At 61.1% G+C, this 17,505-nt stretch overlaps 1 protein-coding gene across 2 annotated transcripts in view; it reads right to left on the reverse strand.

Moving 5' to 3' along the window:
• Nucleotides 1-5,520: 5,520 nt before the first annotated feature.
• TEF (thyrotrophic embryonic factor) overlaps nucleotides 5,521-17,505 on the reverse strand; it is a 19,897-nt gene continuing 7,912 nt past the window's right edge. The window contains exons 1-4 of one of the 2 annotated variants that reach the window (XM_012720426.1): nucleotides 15,028-15,097; nucleotides 14,582-14,899; nucleotides 9,298-9,518; nucleotides 5,521-8,470 (exon numbers count right to left, since the gene is read on the reverse strand). In XM_012720426.1, the coding sequence (XP_012575880.1) occupies nucleotides 8,255-8,470; nucleotides 9,298-9,518; nucleotides 14,582-14,843 (699 nt within the window). In that variant the 5' untranslated portion in view covers nucleotides 14,844-14,899; nucleotides 15,028-15,097 and the 3' untranslated portion in view covers nucleotides 5,521-8,254. Of the gene's footprint in view, nucleotides 8,471-9,297; nucleotides 9,519-14,581; nucleotides 14,900-15,027; nucleotides 15,098-17,505 lie in introns of those variants that run through there. The other variant, XM_004675634.2, reaches the window with a different exon arrangement.

Raw genomic sequence — 17,505 nt, forward strand, 5'->3', positions numbered from 1 at the left:
CCAGCACCCCTGCGGCTGGCAAGGTGGTTGGCTGGCAAGGTGGTTCCTACCCCGCCCCCTCCCCCAGCAGCCACCCTGTCAAGGCATCTCCTGGGCTTCTGGGAGGCGCCAGAGCAGGGCCAGGCCCCTGGGGCACCACAGGGACGCAGGGCTGAGCCCTGGGACTGCGCTTGGCATCTGTCCCTCAGAGCATCCTGGGCTTTCTAAGGCTGGCGCCCGCCCTGGCTGCTCATGGGAGAAGCAGTGATGGGGGCGGGGTGCGGGTGGAGATGCCCCTTGGACTCCATGGCGCAGGACTGAACACTGGGAGAGTCAGTGCGGGCCTGGGGTGTGCAGGCCGGGGCTTGGCCGGACATGCCTGAAGCTGCCTCTAATAGCTCCCACCGACCAGGAGACTAGGGCGGGGGGGGGGGGTCCTGCCCTTCCCCGGCAACCCCAAGACCGTGCCTGTCCTACTGAAGTCCCTGGCGAGAAAAGAGTGGGGGTCTCTGCGGGATACCCACTTGCCATCAGCTACTGAACGCAGGAAGCGAGGGGCCCAGAGCAGCTCCGGCCCTGAAAGGTTGCGGGTCTGGGAGGAAGGCGGCAGCCGGCGTCCTGGTCACCATGGATGGGCAAGGAGCTGAGCTGTGAAGGGTGAAGGAGTTCCCGAGAAACGTCCTCGGGAGGGGCATTCCAGGCGGTGGGAACAGCTTGTTCGAGGCTCAGCGCCTGAAATAGCAACCTGATAGCTGCAGGGCGCTGAGCTGCGTGATGTGATGAAGCGGAGGCTTAGCTGTGTCTGGGTGCCTGGCGGGAGGTGAGGCGGCGGGGGGGCGGGGGGGCTGCCCTTTGTCCTGAGAAGAACAGAGCCTGGGCAGGATGTAGGAGAGGGGGCGGGAAGGAGGCTGGGAGCCTGGGGTACAGCGGCAGAGAGCAGGTGCCCCCCCCCACCCGCCCGCCCTCCCCCCAGCAGCCAGGCTAGGAAATGCCTGCGACCAGAGCTGGGCACCCCGCTGGGACCAGGCCAGGCCAGCGGCTGCCTCCACTGCAGGGTCAGGACAGTGCTCTCTGCGCTGACCCCCTGGGCCCGAGGAGCAGGAGAGGCCTTGCTCGCTCTAGCAAAGTCAAGTGCAGGCCAAGGGTCTGTGGCTTCGCTGCTCCTCCGCCCTCCCGCCAAGTGAACCTGCTCCGACCCCACGTCCAGGTCCAGCAGGCTTCAGGAGCCACTGCAGAGCCTGCTGGCCAGCCCACAGGGCGGAGCCGCCAAGCTGCCGGGTCCAGGTGGGGCCTCCCTGGGCCTCCGTCTCCGGGGGTGCAAAATGGGGTGTTCCCAAGTGTGGGGAGGGTCCCCACAGCCCCTCTGCCCTCCAAACACAAGCTGCTCCCAGGTGTAGACAGGGCAGTCAGGCGCTCGCCCTCCCCCGCCCTGTCCCCTCTGTCACCCCAGCCCCTGCCAGGGACATCCTGTGCTGGGTGATGTCACCAGGGGAGCCGCTGCCTGTAACTGACAACACTTACACAGGACTTATTTTTAAACCCTCAGGCCTTGGGCAGCTCCCACCACCTCACCCCACCCCTTCACCCTATCTGCCCTGGGGCACCCCAGTGGCTTCTCAAAGGTTCTCTCCACACAAACTCTGGTGTCTGGCCCACATCTCATCTGTCTGACCCCTGAGGGGCCTTCCGGACCAGGCCACACCGGCCAAGTCTCCAGTCACAAAGTAGAGACTCGCTGAGTGCCTGAAGGTGGACTTTGGCCTCCTGTGCCTGGGGTGCAAGGGGCCAGAGGCCCAGGGAGGCTGAAGGATGGGCCAGGCCGCACCGCCCAGGTGGGGCCATTCACCCCTGAAGGCCCCGGCTGGGCCTTGGGTCTGCCACTGCTTGATCTGAATTCATTTTTAAAGATGGATTTATCTATCCACACAGAGAGGGGTGCAGGCCAGAGGTGCAGGGGGTGAGAGGCTTCCCCAGTGACAGAGTGGGGAGCAGGCCGACTGACGAAGCACACTGCTGAGGGGAGCAGCGGGCGGGTCAGGAGAGGTCTGCCATGCCCTGTGGGTCACCTCCCAGGGTGGGGATCGAACTCATGCTGAAGTGGCTGTGACTTCTTAGTGCTGCGCTTTAACCCGTGTGCCACCAGGGAGGGCCCTCTTGCTCACATTTCATCACTTGTTGACAGATGGAAAAACTGAGGCTTAGCACCAGGGCCAGGCATGACAAAGGCATATAAAGGACTGGCAGATGTGGGGTGCAAACCCAGGCTCCATGGACAGACCCCAATGCTGAAGCCTCCCCCTAGTCCCTGGTCCCAGACCCCTCCCTTGCTGCACTTCAGTTAGCCCTCTCCCCCCATGCCTACACACCCATGCCCTCCCCAGAAAGAGCCTGGAAGTGTAGACCAAGGGACACAGCCCTGAACCCTGTCCTCCAGTAGCCACCAGTCAGCTGGTGCCCCACAGCACCGCCTGGCACCAGGAGGCAGGAGGCTTTGTTGGGAGTTCTAAGCTGCCGCTGGACCAGAGGTCACAGCCTAGGGACGGTCTGTAGCGCCACCTGGTGGTGATACAGCGCACCTGACACACTCTGCCTTGGTGCTGTGATCCAGGCCCCAGACTAGATTTTAGTGAGCAGCTACTATGTCCCAAGTAGGAGAGGGGAAAAGGAGCAGGGGAGTTAGGCTGAGAAGGCCTGGACAAGACACTCCAGGCATGCAGGGCAGCAAGTGTGATGGCTGAGATGAGACCGGAAGGAGCGGCCTGGCTGCCGACATCCATCTCTACCTCCTGACTCTACCTACCACATCACCTCCACCTGGGTTGCTAGTGAGGTGGAGACTGGCTTGTCTGTGGGGGATCTATGTATGACGTGGGGGAGGGGTGGCACCTGTCATCACACCCTGGGTTCCAGATATGTTGAGCTGAGACAGCATCCCATGCCTTTCCCTTTAAAAGGGGTTTCTGGGCCCTCCGTGGCGGTGCAAGGGGAAGCTGTCTGCAGCCCCTACAGCACGAGTCAAACCCCAGCCAGGGAGTGACCCACAGGCACAGCAGACCTCTCCTGTCTCCCGCTGCTCCCCTCGGCAGTGTGTTTCAGTAGATCTGCCTGTTCTGCATGCAGCACCTCCTCTGAATTTCACAGCACCCTGACAGGTGGGCAGGACTGGGGTGCTGGTCACCATGGCACTGATGAAGGTCAGGGAGGAACATGTCTTCCAGGAGGCCACACAGTGAATTGGAGTTGGGGCTAGAATGAGGCCGATTTCCAGTATCATGTGAGGTCCGGATTCAAGGCGCACCTGATGGTCTGGGTAGAAGTGGGAGCAGCAAGTGGCCCCCAGGGGTACCCCCCCAGGGAGGTGGGCGGTGAGAAGTGGAGAAAACTCTCCTGAGCCTCATTTTGCTGTGAGCTTGGCCGCCCCGCTCCCTCCTGCCTCTTTCTCCTCCACGCAGGAGACACCAGATGTGACGACTCTAAGGTCCCTGGTGCCTACCGCCTCTGAGTGCGGTATCCAGGAGGAGAGGAAAAAGAAGACAGGTTCCGCAGAGGGAAGACCCCAGAAACTGAGGTTGGGGGGCCCGGCTGGGTGGTTAGGGACCAAGGATAAGGTTGGGAGGGGTGAAGAAATGGTGCCAGGGAAGTCATTTGTTTCCACATTGGTCAGGTGGGGTCACGGTGAACGTCCTGGCCCAGCCAGCGGAGCAAATGTCAGTGCTCCCAGCCAGCCCAGCGGCTGGGCCTGGGCCTTGGGCGCACAGGGCAGCTCAGGCAGCATCGGGGAGGTGGGAGCTCAGGCCTTGCTCCTGGCTGCTTTGGCTGGCTGACCTCTGAGGGTCCAGGGGTTGTGGAGGTGAGTGTCCTTCCAGCGTGGACAGGCCCAGGCAGGGCCAGCACCTCAGGCAGAGGACAGCTGGGCCGGTGGAAAGAAGCTGCCCTTTGGTGCCACTGTCCGGGCTTAAACCTCGGCTCGGTGGGACCGGTAACTGTGAGGTCCTGGGCATGTCACCTAAGGCCTCCCCTGGCCTCCATCTCGCCCTCTGCAGATGCTATGGGGGCTTGTGAAGAAGGAGCACAGCTCTGGGAGGACCCACTGTGAGTCCTCGTTCCTGCCGGCAGCCCCAAGGCCCTGCTGTGCTCACACCTGCAGCCTGGACTTGGGGAGGGGCCTGAGTCAGGCAGCGCGAAGCTGGGACGGCCTGTGGGTGGGGGTTTGTTGAGGTGAGGAGCAGACCCGGGGGCTGTGCGGGAGCAGAGGGGAGCTGGGGCACCCACCTTCAGCCCTCTTTCCTGGTTCCCTTCTGCTCAGGTTGGCCGCTGACGTCAGCAGTGCCAGCTGGGCTGGCTGGCGGGAGGCGTGTGAAGGCCGCTTGCTGGCTGGGCAGTGAAGGGAAGCTGAGTGGCCAGCCCTGGAATGAGGCCTCCAGGGAGGGGAGGTGCCTGTCAGGGCCTCACACATGTCCTTACAGTGCAGGACGGTCAGGGCCAGGGAGGTCCTCGCCCTGCAGGGCCTGCAGACCCCGTGGCAGGAAGCTGCCAGGCCAGGGGCAGTCAGAGTAGGCCCTGCCGTGGCACCAGGCCGCCGCTGTGCTGAGACCTGCCCTATGCCAGCTGCCCGGGCCAGACCTGACCCGAGGTTCATCCATCAGAGAGGAGCTGGGTCAGGGCATGACTTGCCCAGACCACGCCCAGGCTGGTGCTGGAGCAGGGACCCGCAGCAACCAGACCTTGCCCATCTCTGCTGTGGGCGACAGCAGAGTAGCAAATGCAGCGTCTTCACATCTCTGGAAGGGCCTCCTGGGCCCAGTGGGCCACTGGTTCACCCTGGCCCCATGGAGGCCGCCCAGGGCTGGGGACAGGGTCAGGGGCCGGCTGTTGCCCGAGGGCAGGACCCTGGCCAAAGGCTGTTTATGCCACACCAGCCTCTGGCTTCTCAGCTCCTCCAAGTCTTAGTGAGAAGCACGGTGGTGCCAGGGACCTACTCCCCCTTGGCACCCTGAACTGCCGGCTTGCCTCGTGTCTCCTGGGGGACCACGTCCGCACGGGCGAGAGCCACACCCGTGCCCTGCTTGGTGGCGCCCCAGCTGTGTGTGAACCCAGGGGCGATCACACCCACTGCCGCTGGTCTCCCCGGCACTCATGAGGCCTCCGTCTGCCTCTCCCAGCAGGTCGGGAGGGGGCGGCAGCCCCAGGCGAACCAGACCTGGGCCCGCAGCTGGTCTCTGAGCACGGTGCCTGCCCCACGGGGCCAGAAAACGTCCTCAAGGCTGGGAGAAGGGGAAGGCCCAGCGTGGGTGTCGAGGACATGGCCTGACCCCAGGGCCAAGCGCCTGGTGACCTTGGCCCCGGCTCTGGGCCTGAACTTAGCTGCTGTGATTCGGCCGAGGCAGCGGGCGAGGCTTCCTCCCGCTACAGCCAGGACCGCGGCGCGAGGGAGGCCACTTGGCCGAACGCGTGGAGCTGCTGAGAAAGGGTGCGACGGCCGTGCGGCTCACACGCAGGCAGAGGAATCGTGGGAAGGGGGACAGAAAAGACAGACCGCGACTCTCGTCTCAAAATATTTAATTCTGTTTTGAAAAGGATACATTCCCAGCTTCCCGCCCACACCACTCGGCCGCCAGCAGCGACTCCAGGCGGGCCCACGCAGACACGCACACACACTAAGGCCAGGGCTGGGGTCTGCTTCTGCCTCTCCGGCTGGAAGAAGGGGCTTTCCTCTTGCCCCTTCCCCAGGCAAAAGTAAAGGAGAGAGGGGCCCGCTGCAAAGCCAGCCCGGGGGCGCAGAGCCCAACACGTCGTCACATCTCATGCGCTTAGAAAAATAAAACCAAGTGGCGTTCTGCATCTGCAACACCGTAAGACAGCAAGTCCACCTGGAAGTCATCTTTGCCATTTTCTAGAAAAATTTATTGCACTTAATTAACAGATGTCAAAGGAGCTCTGGGTGGGGCTTTCCCATGAAAACCAGGGCTCTCAGCCCTGGCGCAGAACAGAGCGCCGCTGCCCCCGCCCCGTTGCCAGGCGGGGGGTGCGCGGCGGCCCTTCAGCGCAGTGAAGGCTCCGACCAGACCGAGTGCCTCCCCCACCGGGCCCTCCACAAGGCTGCTGGCCACCTTAAAGCGCGCTCTCTCCAAAACAAACAAAAATATATATATACTTCTAGACATACATTTAGCATATGTATATTCCTGCAACATTCTCGCTCGTTCATGATTTGTCTCTTCGGAGGCGGTAAGGAGGCTCCGCGGGAGGGGCGTGCTGGCCGGCGTGCAAACCCACACGAGCCGGCGCTCGAGCCTCCGGGGCTTTAACGTCAGATCTCAACACGACAGCCTCGGACTTTGGCTGCTGGGCCCAAGACAGAGCCCGGGAGGGAGTCCGGGAGGCTCGCTCCGCGACGGGCTGGCAGCTTCTGCCGGGCGCTCAGGCCCGCGGCGAGCACGCCCGCCCTGCGGAGCCCCCCAGGACACAGGGAATGCTTCAGGGGGGCCGGCGGCGCTCCTCCCAGACACCCACCCACCGTCTGCAGGAGGGCGGGGGTGCGAGACAGGCAGAGCGGGGGCAAGAGGCCGAGGCCCGGCCCTGGGCTCGGAGACGACACCCAGGGGGTAAATGTCTATCCTTTAAAAAATAAAATTGAAAAAACACAAACCACACACTCTCTGGCCAAAGAAAGCGAAGAGCTCTGAGCTGGAGGCCCTTCCGCGAGTAAGAAATGAGAACTGCCCTGGCGGGCAGCCAGACCAGAGGGAGAGTGCCCGGCGGGCGAGCTGCCCAGGCAGGACGCAGACATGCCGGATGCAACTGCCCGTTGTGGTTACAACAGAGTGGAAAGTGTGCGCGTGGTTTTCACAGGACCACAGAGTGAAGGCCGGCACGGGAGGGGTGCTCTCCCTGGGCCCTGGGGCCCCGCCAAGTGCGCAGAGGCGGCGGCAGGTCCCGCAGGCTCCGCCCTGGGCAGTCTAGTCAGGCCGGCGTCCCCGGCCCGGCCCGTCTGTTAGAAAAGGTCCTCAGAGACCGGAGCCACCGCTCCGGCGAAGCCAGAGGCGCGACAGCGGCACCGCCGCCAGCCCTCTCCCCGCAGGCCGCCCGCCCTGAGCCCGTGAAACCCGCCTCCGCCGCCCAGGTGGCACAGGGGCCGCGGCTTCGAGTCCTGTTCTGGGCAGCGGGAAACGCGGAGTCCAGCAGGGCGCAGAGGAGCAGCCTGGAGGTAGCGAGGCCGCAGCCGCAGGCGCCCGTGCCAGCGGGCCACACCTCCCGGCAGGAGGGGCGCCGGCCCTGGCGCTGCCCACGGCTCGCTAACGGCAGCGCGCTGTGCCCGGCGGCCCTGACCGTGGCCTGCCGCTCTGGGCGGCCGCGGGCGGCTCCTGAAGCAAGCCCCGCAGCCCTCTTCCGCCTTCAGGGGCCGTGGGCTCGGCCTGGCCCACCGCGGACAGCGGCGCCAAAAAAGCTCGAGAAACACGCTCCGGCCCTCCTGGCCACTCCGAGCGGGGCCGCTGCTCTCAGCACTGCACGGGAGCCTCCCGGGTCCGGGAAGGAACGTGTCCTGGGTGAGGGAGTTTTCTCTGAAATCCAAGATCTGAGCTGGGTGACTGGGCGGAAAGAAAGAGCAGGCCTGGCAGCCCAGTCTGGTGGACACAGGAGGCGCAGATGGCCTCTGCCGTGACCCCGGGAGCGGGCGAAGAGCTCGCACTGGGGTCCGCCCCTGCCGTGGGTGGAACACCGGGCGGCACCACAGCCCGGCGCCGCCACAGGCCTAGAGCCGCAAGGGCAGGCGAGGGGCAGGGCGGCTGGCGCACGCCCGCGGCCGGCCGGGCCACCCAGGCTGCAGAGACCCTCCTGTGGGAGGCAACGGCTCGAGGGGGGCGAGAGCAGACGCTGCCGTCCAGGCCCGCCGGGGAGGGCGAAGTGTGCGACAGACACGCTCAGCTGGAAACAAGCCCGCAGCGCAGACGGGCCGCAGGGCCGATGGTCAGGCTGGAGGCGGGGGAGGGAGCCGAGCGCCCTGTGGAAGGAGGGACGCGCGTCCAAAGGTCCCTTCCCGCCCAATGGGGACATCCGAGAGGCGAAACCACGCTGGTGCCTGTCTGCGTAGCCTCTCCGCGCCCCTGCTGGGGGGCGCTGGCCCCTGAAGTTGCCACGCGGTAAGAAGCTTGAACAGGAACGCTCCTGGCGCCGGGCGCGCCCTCGCCTGTGCCAAGTCACAAGTCCCCACGCGTGGGTGGGGTGTCAGGAGCCCCTGCAGAGGTCTGGGAGCAGGAAGTGCCGCCGGGGGCAGTTACAAGGGCCCGTACTTGGTCTCATACTTGGACACGATGGTCTTGCACTTGCCCACCTCCTTGCGCAGCTCGGCCACCTCCGTCCGCAGGGCCGTGTTCTCCTTCTCCAGGAAGGCCGCCCGGATGGTGATCTGGTTCTCCTTCAAGCGCCGGGCATCCCGCGACCGCTTGGCTGCCACATTGTTCTTCTTGCGCCGTGTCCAGTACTTTTCATCCTGTGGGAAGGGTCCTCTGTGGGTCTCCCACCCCACAAGGGAGCCCAACTGCCCCCTCCCGCCACCGCTCGGTCCGAGAGCCCCCCCCCGACACACGGGGAGGGAGCGGCAGACGCCCTTCCCCAGGGAGGGCGTCCGGGGCGCTGTGCTGGTGCTGCTCGGCTCTCAGCGCCTCGACACCACCGGTGTGCAGGCCCGAGCTGGCGCCGCCACGCTGTGCCTTGGGCCCCTTATCGGCACGTGTGATAGCAGCAGCGACCACCTCACGGTGACACACACACGGTGCCGGAAGCGTGCCTGGCCTGCACGCACATGTCCGCAGTCACCAGCGCCGTCACTAAGCCTGAGGCCCTGGGAGGCAGCGTGAGTGCTACTTCACCTCCCCGACGAGGAGCCTGAGGCACAGCTATGTCTGGGCGGCCAAGCGGCATTTGAACCCAGGCCCGCCTGACTGCAGCGCTCGGATGCAACGTCCCTCCTGTGAGCCACAACAGGAGGCGAGGGGAGACACCAAGCCCTCCTCTCCCCACCCCGTTCCTAAAACCATCAGCTTGAAAGCGGCGGGCTTGTCCCTGTTAGCGGCCACACACGCCACCTTCTGTCCTTCCAAGCGGCGCCTGACCCAGCCAGGAAGCAGCGGGGAGGGGAGCCGCTGGGCGTCCGCTGGGCCCGGCCACCCGACTGCCTGGCCGGCTCCAAGCACCTGGAGCTCACACGCCCTGAAAGGGCGCAGCGGGAGGGGCCCCCAGATAAGTCGGGCGTCAGGAAGCTCGGCCTCGGCTCAAGCGCTGGCACGGCGCCCGCACGTGGAGAGGAAACCAGGTTACCTTCTGCTCGTCGGGGACAAAGACCTTCTTGGCCTTTTTGATCATGGGCTGGGGCTTCAGGTCTTCCTCGGCAAACTTGTGCTTCCGCGGGTTGAAGAGCTCCCCGCCAGGCACGCTGGAGAGTACCAGGTCGGCAGGGTCGGGGTTGAAGTTCACATCCACCTCCACACAGCTGGGGTCGATGGGGCTGGGGGTCTCCCTCTCCTTTTCCAGGGAGGATTCTGAAAAACAGCAGCCGGAGGTCCTGCAGCAGCCCCGGGCCTCAGGGGCGCGGGTGGTGCGGCGCAGCCGCACTTGGGGGGGCGGGTGGTGCGGCGCAGCCCCCGAGCCGGCTGGCACCCATCCAGCTGAACAGCACAACGTGGGAAGAATCTTCTCGGAACAGAATGCTCAGAGGAAACAGGCCCCTGAAAAGACAGGATCTTCCAACTGCTCCCGGCCCCCCCCAACGTTATGCAAAACATGAAATCATTTGCCCCCTGAAAACTTCCCGTGGGTCCAAGCTCTCAAGTAACGAAAGCCAGCTGAGCGCTCGCGCGCTGCGGGACGAGCAGCAAACGGCTTCCACCTCCGAGCCCGAAGCCTCGCCACGCTCACGGCCCGCACCACGCAGGGGGAGGCTGTTCTAGCCCATTTCCCAGAAACAGGGTTCAGAGAAACGACACGTGCCCTCGGGCCCACAGGGCGAGTGGCTGGGGTGGCAAGAGCGGGGTCTGGGCGAGTCTGTGCCCTCATCCTTGCCCACCCAGCCTGGCTTTGGACGGAGCCTGGGCTCAAGGCCCTTAGGAGTCCCAGGGCTGCGTGCAGTCATCTTATTATTAAAGAAAAGCAGCACCTCTGCTCTCCCTCAGCGCTACTGAAAGGAGCCCCGAGGAGCGGCTCCGCCACCTGCACCCCGGTGCATGCCAGGTGTGTGCCCGCCAGAGGAAGCAGGGCTACAGCAGGCCCTGCCGCCGTGGCCTGTCGGTGCAAGGGGCCGGTCTCACACAGATGAGCAAGCGAAGTCTGAAGACGCTGGGCGTCTCACACTCCTGGGAGAAGAGCTCGCAACGCTGGCGGTCAGGGCCCGGGCAGGTGCAGCGCAGGGCCGGCCGCGCTGGGCTGTGCCCGGAGGGAAGGGCCAGGCATGCCGCCTCTGGCCCCAGAGCAGTAGTTCTCAAGGGCACAGCTGCGCCTTGCGGGGACAGAGCGGTCTCAGGACGGGCAAAGTGGTTTCCATTGTGTCCGGGGGGCGCACAGGACGCCACCAAATACCCTGTACACAAGGGACTCTCCTGCCCCCCGTCCCAGCAAACACGTGACCTGGCCCCGACGTCAGTCACACCACAGATTCTGACTTTGACCCGGGGGAGGGGAAGGTGCTGAGGCTTCTGGGCAGAGGGACGTGATCAGAACCAGGGTGTAGCTGGATGGGGCAGGCATGCGCAAGCACCTTGCGGGAGGGCAAGTCACAAGGGGGCTGAGTGGCAGGGTGCGGGGCCGGGGCCACGCCGGAAGCAGGCGCGCGGCAGATTCCACACCCGAGACTCGCACACAGAGCTGCTCAGCGTGAGGCGACTCAGCGCTCTTCAGCAGTGACCCAATGCCAAGAAGTGGCTGTTTCTGGGGCAGGACAAGAGAAACCCCCAAAAAACAAGAGGGCAATTTACAAAGGACACCTAAAAAAGAGACTGGGGCAAGGACCTTGAGGAAGCCCCACCCCCAAGTGTTATAGTCCAGGGAGCAATTCAGCAGCGGACTGTAAGATCTGCACATGACTGCTGGAGGCAAGGGGCAGTCAGCAGATCAGACGGTAATTCAACTGCACAGCAGATGTGAAAATCGCTCATGGGCTGACACCAGAACGCCCAGACCCCAACGGCGGGAGAGGGAGCAGCAGCGACCACCGGTCACCACTGGCTAAGCATGTGCAACGCGCTGGCACCAGGGCCGTGCCCAGCAGGAACGCTGGGCATCTACCAAGAGACACGCACGTCAGTGTCTGCGCCAGCGCTGCGCGTAACCCAAACCAGAAACACGTCAAATGCCCGACGACGGCAGAAAAGGTAACCAGTGTGTTCCCACGACAGGATGCTACTCAGCGAGGAAAAAGGACAGTCCTGCGCAGGCAGCAACACGGACTGATGAGTCCGTGGGACACGGCGTGAGGAAGGGGCCAGACACAGAACGCCGCTGCCTCGGCCTCTCCAGAAAGGAGCACTGAGAAAGACGACTGCCATCCCAAGTGTGACTGTCCCAAGTCTCAGCTTCCTCTGTGCTGTTTTTTCTGTCACAGGAGTCGTCTACAGCTATGTTGTACAAACCGGTTTTGTTCATGGAGAGATTCTGATGTGCACATACATATTACGTCAACTAGAGAGAGCTGTGAATATGTGCAAGAGCTTACATGTAATGAACTTATAATAGCTAAAGCCGAAAAGACGTACTGTGTAATTCCTTATACTGAACATTCAATTACAAACGAAAGGAATCTTTGGTGTGAAAACAGGACTAGTGATAATCTCTAAGGAGTACTGGCTAAGTGGGTCATGAGACACTTTTAGGGTGCCAAATGGTGTTCTCTGTCCTGATCTGGAGCACTGTCACATGGGTTCCCTCTGCAAAGATTCACTGGGCTGGGCACGTGGCACGCAGGCACTCCTGGACGTCAGTCACCCGTTATTAAGGCTGACTGGCGGGCCTCCCTGCTGGCGCAAAGGGTCAAAGCGCAGCACTACCGAGCGTCCGCAGCCACTGCAGCACTTTAATCCCGGCCAAGGAGTGACCCACAGGGCGCAACAAGACCTTTCCTGACCCACCCGCTGCTCCCCTCAGCAGGGTATTTCTGTCAATCCACCTGTTCTGCTCCCCACTCTGTCTCTGGTGAACCCTCTTACCCCCCCCCACGCCTCTGGCCTGTACCCCAGTTCTTGTGTGCATAAATAAATAACATTCCCAGCTCTGCCCCAACCACACATGGAAACTGCCTCCTAGAACAACTTGACCAACAGGAATACAGGTGGAATCAGGTGTGTCTCTAGATCTTACCAGTTTCTAGGAGAAAAAGAAGTGGAGCAGAGGAACATGAGAGATGCAGTAAGAAAAACCTAGCATGTGTGAAACTCTATAGGAGAAATGATTTGATTTTACCAACAAATAAACTGGGGGATAAGAGAAAAGGTGGAGGAGGGAGGCGAGCCTGAAGTTACAAAATATTTAAGACACATCCACCAAACAAAACCTGAGTCTTATTTGCATCCTGATTCAAACAAACCATAAAACAATTCTGGAAATCGGAATACTCACGGAGCTGTGTCAACTTCACACCCAAACTGGCATTTGTGTTTGGAAAGAATCCTCATTTCTCCTCCCTGGCTCCCTGGGAACTGTCCCGGTCAGGAAAGACATGGTAAGTATCCAGGCCAGGAGGTTCATGATCTACCCACCACTTCCACGGAAGCAAATGGTCACTGCCGTCCTTCACCAGGGAAGGCATCAGCACCCAAGGCAGAAATTCCAGAAAAATGAGCTAAAATGCGCAAGGTCCTCCCCAGGGGCAGCTGTGTGTTTGGGTTCCGAACCCACTTTGGAGGTGGGAAGACAAGGGCTTTGGCATCTCTCACGATTTCTCAGATGGCGCAGAGACAACCGCACCACAACGCAGACTGTGAGACGGCCTGACGAGAAGGCCTCGAGAAGCAGCGGGCACCCGGGCCAGGGTGAAGGCGGGGCGGCTGAGGCCAGGGAGGCGCCGGCCAGAGCAGCAGCAAAGACCCGCAAGGCCCATGTCACGCGCGTGACTGTGCAGTTTCTTTGGGAGAGAACAAATGTATCCGGCTGCTGGAGAAAAACGGAAATCACTCTTGTGTTACTCACATGTGGAAATGCTTACAGACGAAATGACGCAATGTTTGGGGTTTGAATGAGAATGCTCAGGAGACGGGAATGGAAGGTTACGGAAAACAAGACCACGGTAGCGGAGCCATGGTCACCTGCGGCTTTGCTACGGCATGTCTTACTTTTGTATCTGAAAAACTTGCCATAATCAAGTCAATGATAAAAAGAGGCTGAGAGGCCCTCCCTGGTGGCACAGCGGGTTAAATAAAGCACAGCACTGAGAATCTGGAGCAACTTGCGCATGAGTTCGATTCCCGCCTGCCCTGGAGGTGACCACATGGTGCAGCAGACCTCTCCTGACCCATCCGCTGCTCCCCTCAGCAGTGTACTTCGTCGATCTGCCTGTTCTGCTCCCCACTCTGTCTCTGGTGAAGCCTCTCACCACCCCTGAGCCTCTGGCCTGTACCCCCAGTTCTGTATGCACAAATAAATCTTTAAAAAAAAAAAAAAAGAGGCTGAGAATTCCAGTGTGCAGGTCCCCTGGGCCCTTCCTGGGCACGACCATTGCATGTGCTGTGGCCTCTGCGGAAGGCTTTGCGGAACCCATGACGCCTCTGGGGGGCCCCTGTCCAAAGGGACAAACGGGTCCTCCCTGGCTGGCAGCAGACCTCTCTTGTCTCCCTGCTGCTCCCCTCAGCAGGGTATTTCAATAGATCTGCCTGATCTGCTCCCCACTGTCTCTGGTGAATCCTCTCACTGCCCCTGTGCCTCTGGCCTGTACCCAATGCTGTATGCATAAATAAGTAAATTTAAAAAAAAAAAAAAAGCCCAACCAATCAATCCCAAGAGATACAAGAGATACAAGTGGACGAGGGAGGGAGCCCGAAGGTACGGCTGCCTTCTGTGGCTCGTGTCTGGGTAGGACCAGGCTATGGAGCCAGAGGTCCTGAATTCAAGAGCTGTCTCCACTACCTACCAGCTGTGTGACCCTGGGCAAGTTACTTAACGTCTCTGTGCCTGTTTCCTCACCTGTAAAATGGGGACAACAGAATCAGCTTCCTAAGATCTGTGAGAGAAGTGTGTGTTAACGCTTGCGGATGCAGTGAGTGCTAAGTAAACTCGGGCCAGCTTATCAGTATCGCCTGTGCTCTGCCGAGCGGGTGTGGAGAAGACGCAGCACCAGGGGCTCCATCCCACCAGGCCGCAGCCCAAGCGCTCACTCCGCAGTGCTGACCCCTGCACACACCCACCAACAGAAAGCGCCCACTGCTGCAGATGGCCTGCTATTTTTATCTCAGCCTCAGAGGACTGTGCAGGGTGGGAGCAGAGGGCTCCGCCACTCTGCAGGCCCCCCATGACCTCTCCTGGCAGCAGGGCTTGCCAGGCGTGTGGACAGAAGCAGCCCCAGCTGGACACGGACTGCTCAGTGGGGGGGGGGGGGGGACCCTGCTGGAGGCGCCTCACCAACCTGTGCTGGACACGGTCTCAGAGGGCTGAAAGACGGCAGTGGAGGAGGACGGCGGGGACGCTGCAGAAGAGCTGGCCGACTCCTTGCCTTCCAGCTCGGCCACAGGCAGCAGCAGGTTCTGGGCCAGGTGAGTGGGGCTGGCAGGGATGCCATTCTCCAGCAGGAACTCGTCCAGGTCCATGTACTCCAGGTGGAAGGACTCGCCGTCATACGGGATGGTCTTGTCCCAGATGGGCGGCATGAGGGAGGCAGAGACCGCCATGGTGCTGGCCGCCGCAGTCTCGTCTTCCTCCAGCTTCTCCTTGCCCTTTTCCTTATCTGCAAACACAGAACTGTGATGAGATACCACGCACAGGTAACTCAACCCCGCAAGGCAAACAGGGAGCCTCACGGGCTGACCCGCCCGTCTCTCGGCCCTGATCTGTGCCAGCATCTTGAGAACCTACCTGGTTCTAACCTGGGGACCCCGAGAGGTGGCAGCCTTGTGTATGCCTCGGCCTCCCAGAATGCTCACGCAAGCCCGGCAGCCTGCTGTGGTCCCAGGGCTAACTCGGCGGAATTCACTTCTGAGAGAGGGGCTCCCAGGGAGGGATGGGGACACTGACCCCACCTGCTATCTTGGGAAAGGTGGACTCCCTGGTCATGCCTTGTGTTCTGCTGTCCTGTTCCACAACACAGCTTAGGGCTTAATCCCAACTCTGTTACCCACTTGCTGGGCTCTTGAACTTCTCTGAGTCTTGGTGACCTCTATAAGTAAGGTTAAATACCAGAGGGCAGTCTAGACACACACGAGAGTGTCCGCTACAGCCCCTGGCCCAGCAGGTGGGCGCTGGGACTGCACGCTGTCGAGGGCAGTGGTGGTGCCTGATCCCATCCCACTCGGGGCCCACTCAGAAGCAAGCATACAGTGTCAAGGGGAAGCCGTACACTGAATGGGAACACTGCGTTTCACCCAGACTCCCCTTGGGGTTCTCAGCTGGACAAAGCCTGGAGCTGCCTTCCCAGACCCTTCTTCAGACCGACCACTTCAAGAGATTTCTATCCTGACTAAGACTGAAGGCAGGATTTTCTGGACAAAAAGGTGGAGCTAAAGGAGAAAGGATGTTCCCCAGGACGCACAACCAAGGCACCAGTGGGCACCTGACTCAATAAGGAAGGTGTGGCTGTGGATACCTGAGGTCAACTGAAGAAAAAAAAGATACGAGAAAAAAGTGGTGGGTGGGAAGGAAATGAGAGCGGCAGGGAGGCTAGGCAGGCAAGTGGAGGCGAACTCATGACAAGTTCACGGTGCGTGTGCAGGACGGAGAGAGACGACGCTGACATGGATCCTGAAGTCAAAAAAGAAATCAAACATGATTATGCTGGAAATCAGCCAGTCAGGCATGGACGCCTAGGTCCCAGATGGCCAAAAAGCAGCCTACTGGGCCAGTCAAAATGGACACGCCCAGTGAGTTTAGGAGGTGCAGGCTTTGCAAGCAGAACTTGGTCATGGCTCTTAATGCCAATTAACTTAAGCTCCTGCAGCTACCTTCTATGCCAGGCTTTGGGTTAAAACCAAATGGGAAGGAAGAAAGTCCAGCTCTGGCATGCTGCATGGGCCAGATGGCCGCCCTGTTCTCCTCCGGAGATCCTGATTCTCCATTCTGTTCAGAATCAACCGAGCTACATTAAGTAGGGTCACTGGGGATCAAAGGAGGTGGGAGAAGGGAGGGGAGAACAGCAGTCAGGCCGAAGGACAAGAAACAATACGTGACGATGGTGCCTGGTACGAGCAATCAAGGATGTTTTGAAATCAGTGTTTTTAAAAGTGTTCTACACTGTTAGAGATAGGAAGGAGCAGGCGCAGCCCCAATCACACCGCCATCAGAGGCTGCCAGTGACACAGTAAAGAGCACCCCACTGAGAGCTGTAAGCCTGGCTGTGCGACCTTGAGGAAACATCCTCACCTCTCTGAGTCTCTGCTTTCTTCACCTGGGAAGTGGGGAGAATACCACACAGAACTATCCTGAAGACTCAGGAAGGTTATGTCAAAGTGCATGGTGGGCAGTCTACAGAGCAGGTACCGTTCCTGTGCTGAGCGCCGCTGTTGGTGATCCTGAGCAAGAACCTGACGGACATTTACACCTGTCCTGCTGCTCGTGTCAGCCCAGATTTGAACAAAGGATTGCCTCAAAGACAAGCAAAACACTGTGCACAGGAGGTCCCGAAGCAGGCGAGCCTGGCCTCACCTGACTGCTAAAGCTATTTATAGCCCCACAGTGACAGCCAAGGGAATGGAAGCCGCCGCGGAAAACACCAGGAAAGGAAGGGAAATGGCACTTATAAAAGGAAAATGAATTTCCCAAGACAGGTACTTGTCTATTCTTTCCCAAACCCTTGAAATACACTGACGGTTCTTGAAATTCAAAGGTCTCAGATGAAAAACATACCACAGCGCACCTAACCCCACAATAGGTGGCACCCCTGCTGCTCCCCGGAGCTCCTGTGCCCAGGCCCCCAAACAAGGCCAGACCTGCTTTCCACCCACTTGCACCCCAGGGACCCTTGTGGCCTGGGAAACACGATGCAGCTCCCACGGTGGCCCCCAGGTCAGGGTCAGCCGGGAACACCAGATGTCGGGCCTCACCCCGCCTGCCCCAACGCCCTCCCGGAGGGGCCTGGCACCTTCTCCAGACCCTTCCCCGGCACCACACCACCCCCGGAGCAGTTCCTTTCCAGTAAACCCCCAGCGTGTCCCTAGGAGCTGGGCACGCGACAGGGACGAGGCCCCGGTGCCTGCCAGAGGGGGAGGCCACGCGCCTCAAACTTCAGCAGACTTTGGAATCACAACGGGGGGCGCTGGCAGTTGGGGTGCACCTCAAAATGCAGGTTCCTGTCTGAGAGCCGCAGAGTCCACGGGTGACGGGCAGGGCCCAGAAACAAGT

Source organism: Condylura cristata, unplaced genomic scaffold (genome assembly GCF_000260355.1).
Source record: "Condylura cristata isolate star-nosed mole 26May11 unplaced genomic scaffold, ConCri1.0 scaffold00004, whole genome shotgun sequence".
Lineage (NCBI taxonomy): Eukaryota > Metazoa > Chordata > Mammalia > Eulipotyphla > Talpidae > Condylura > Condylura cristata.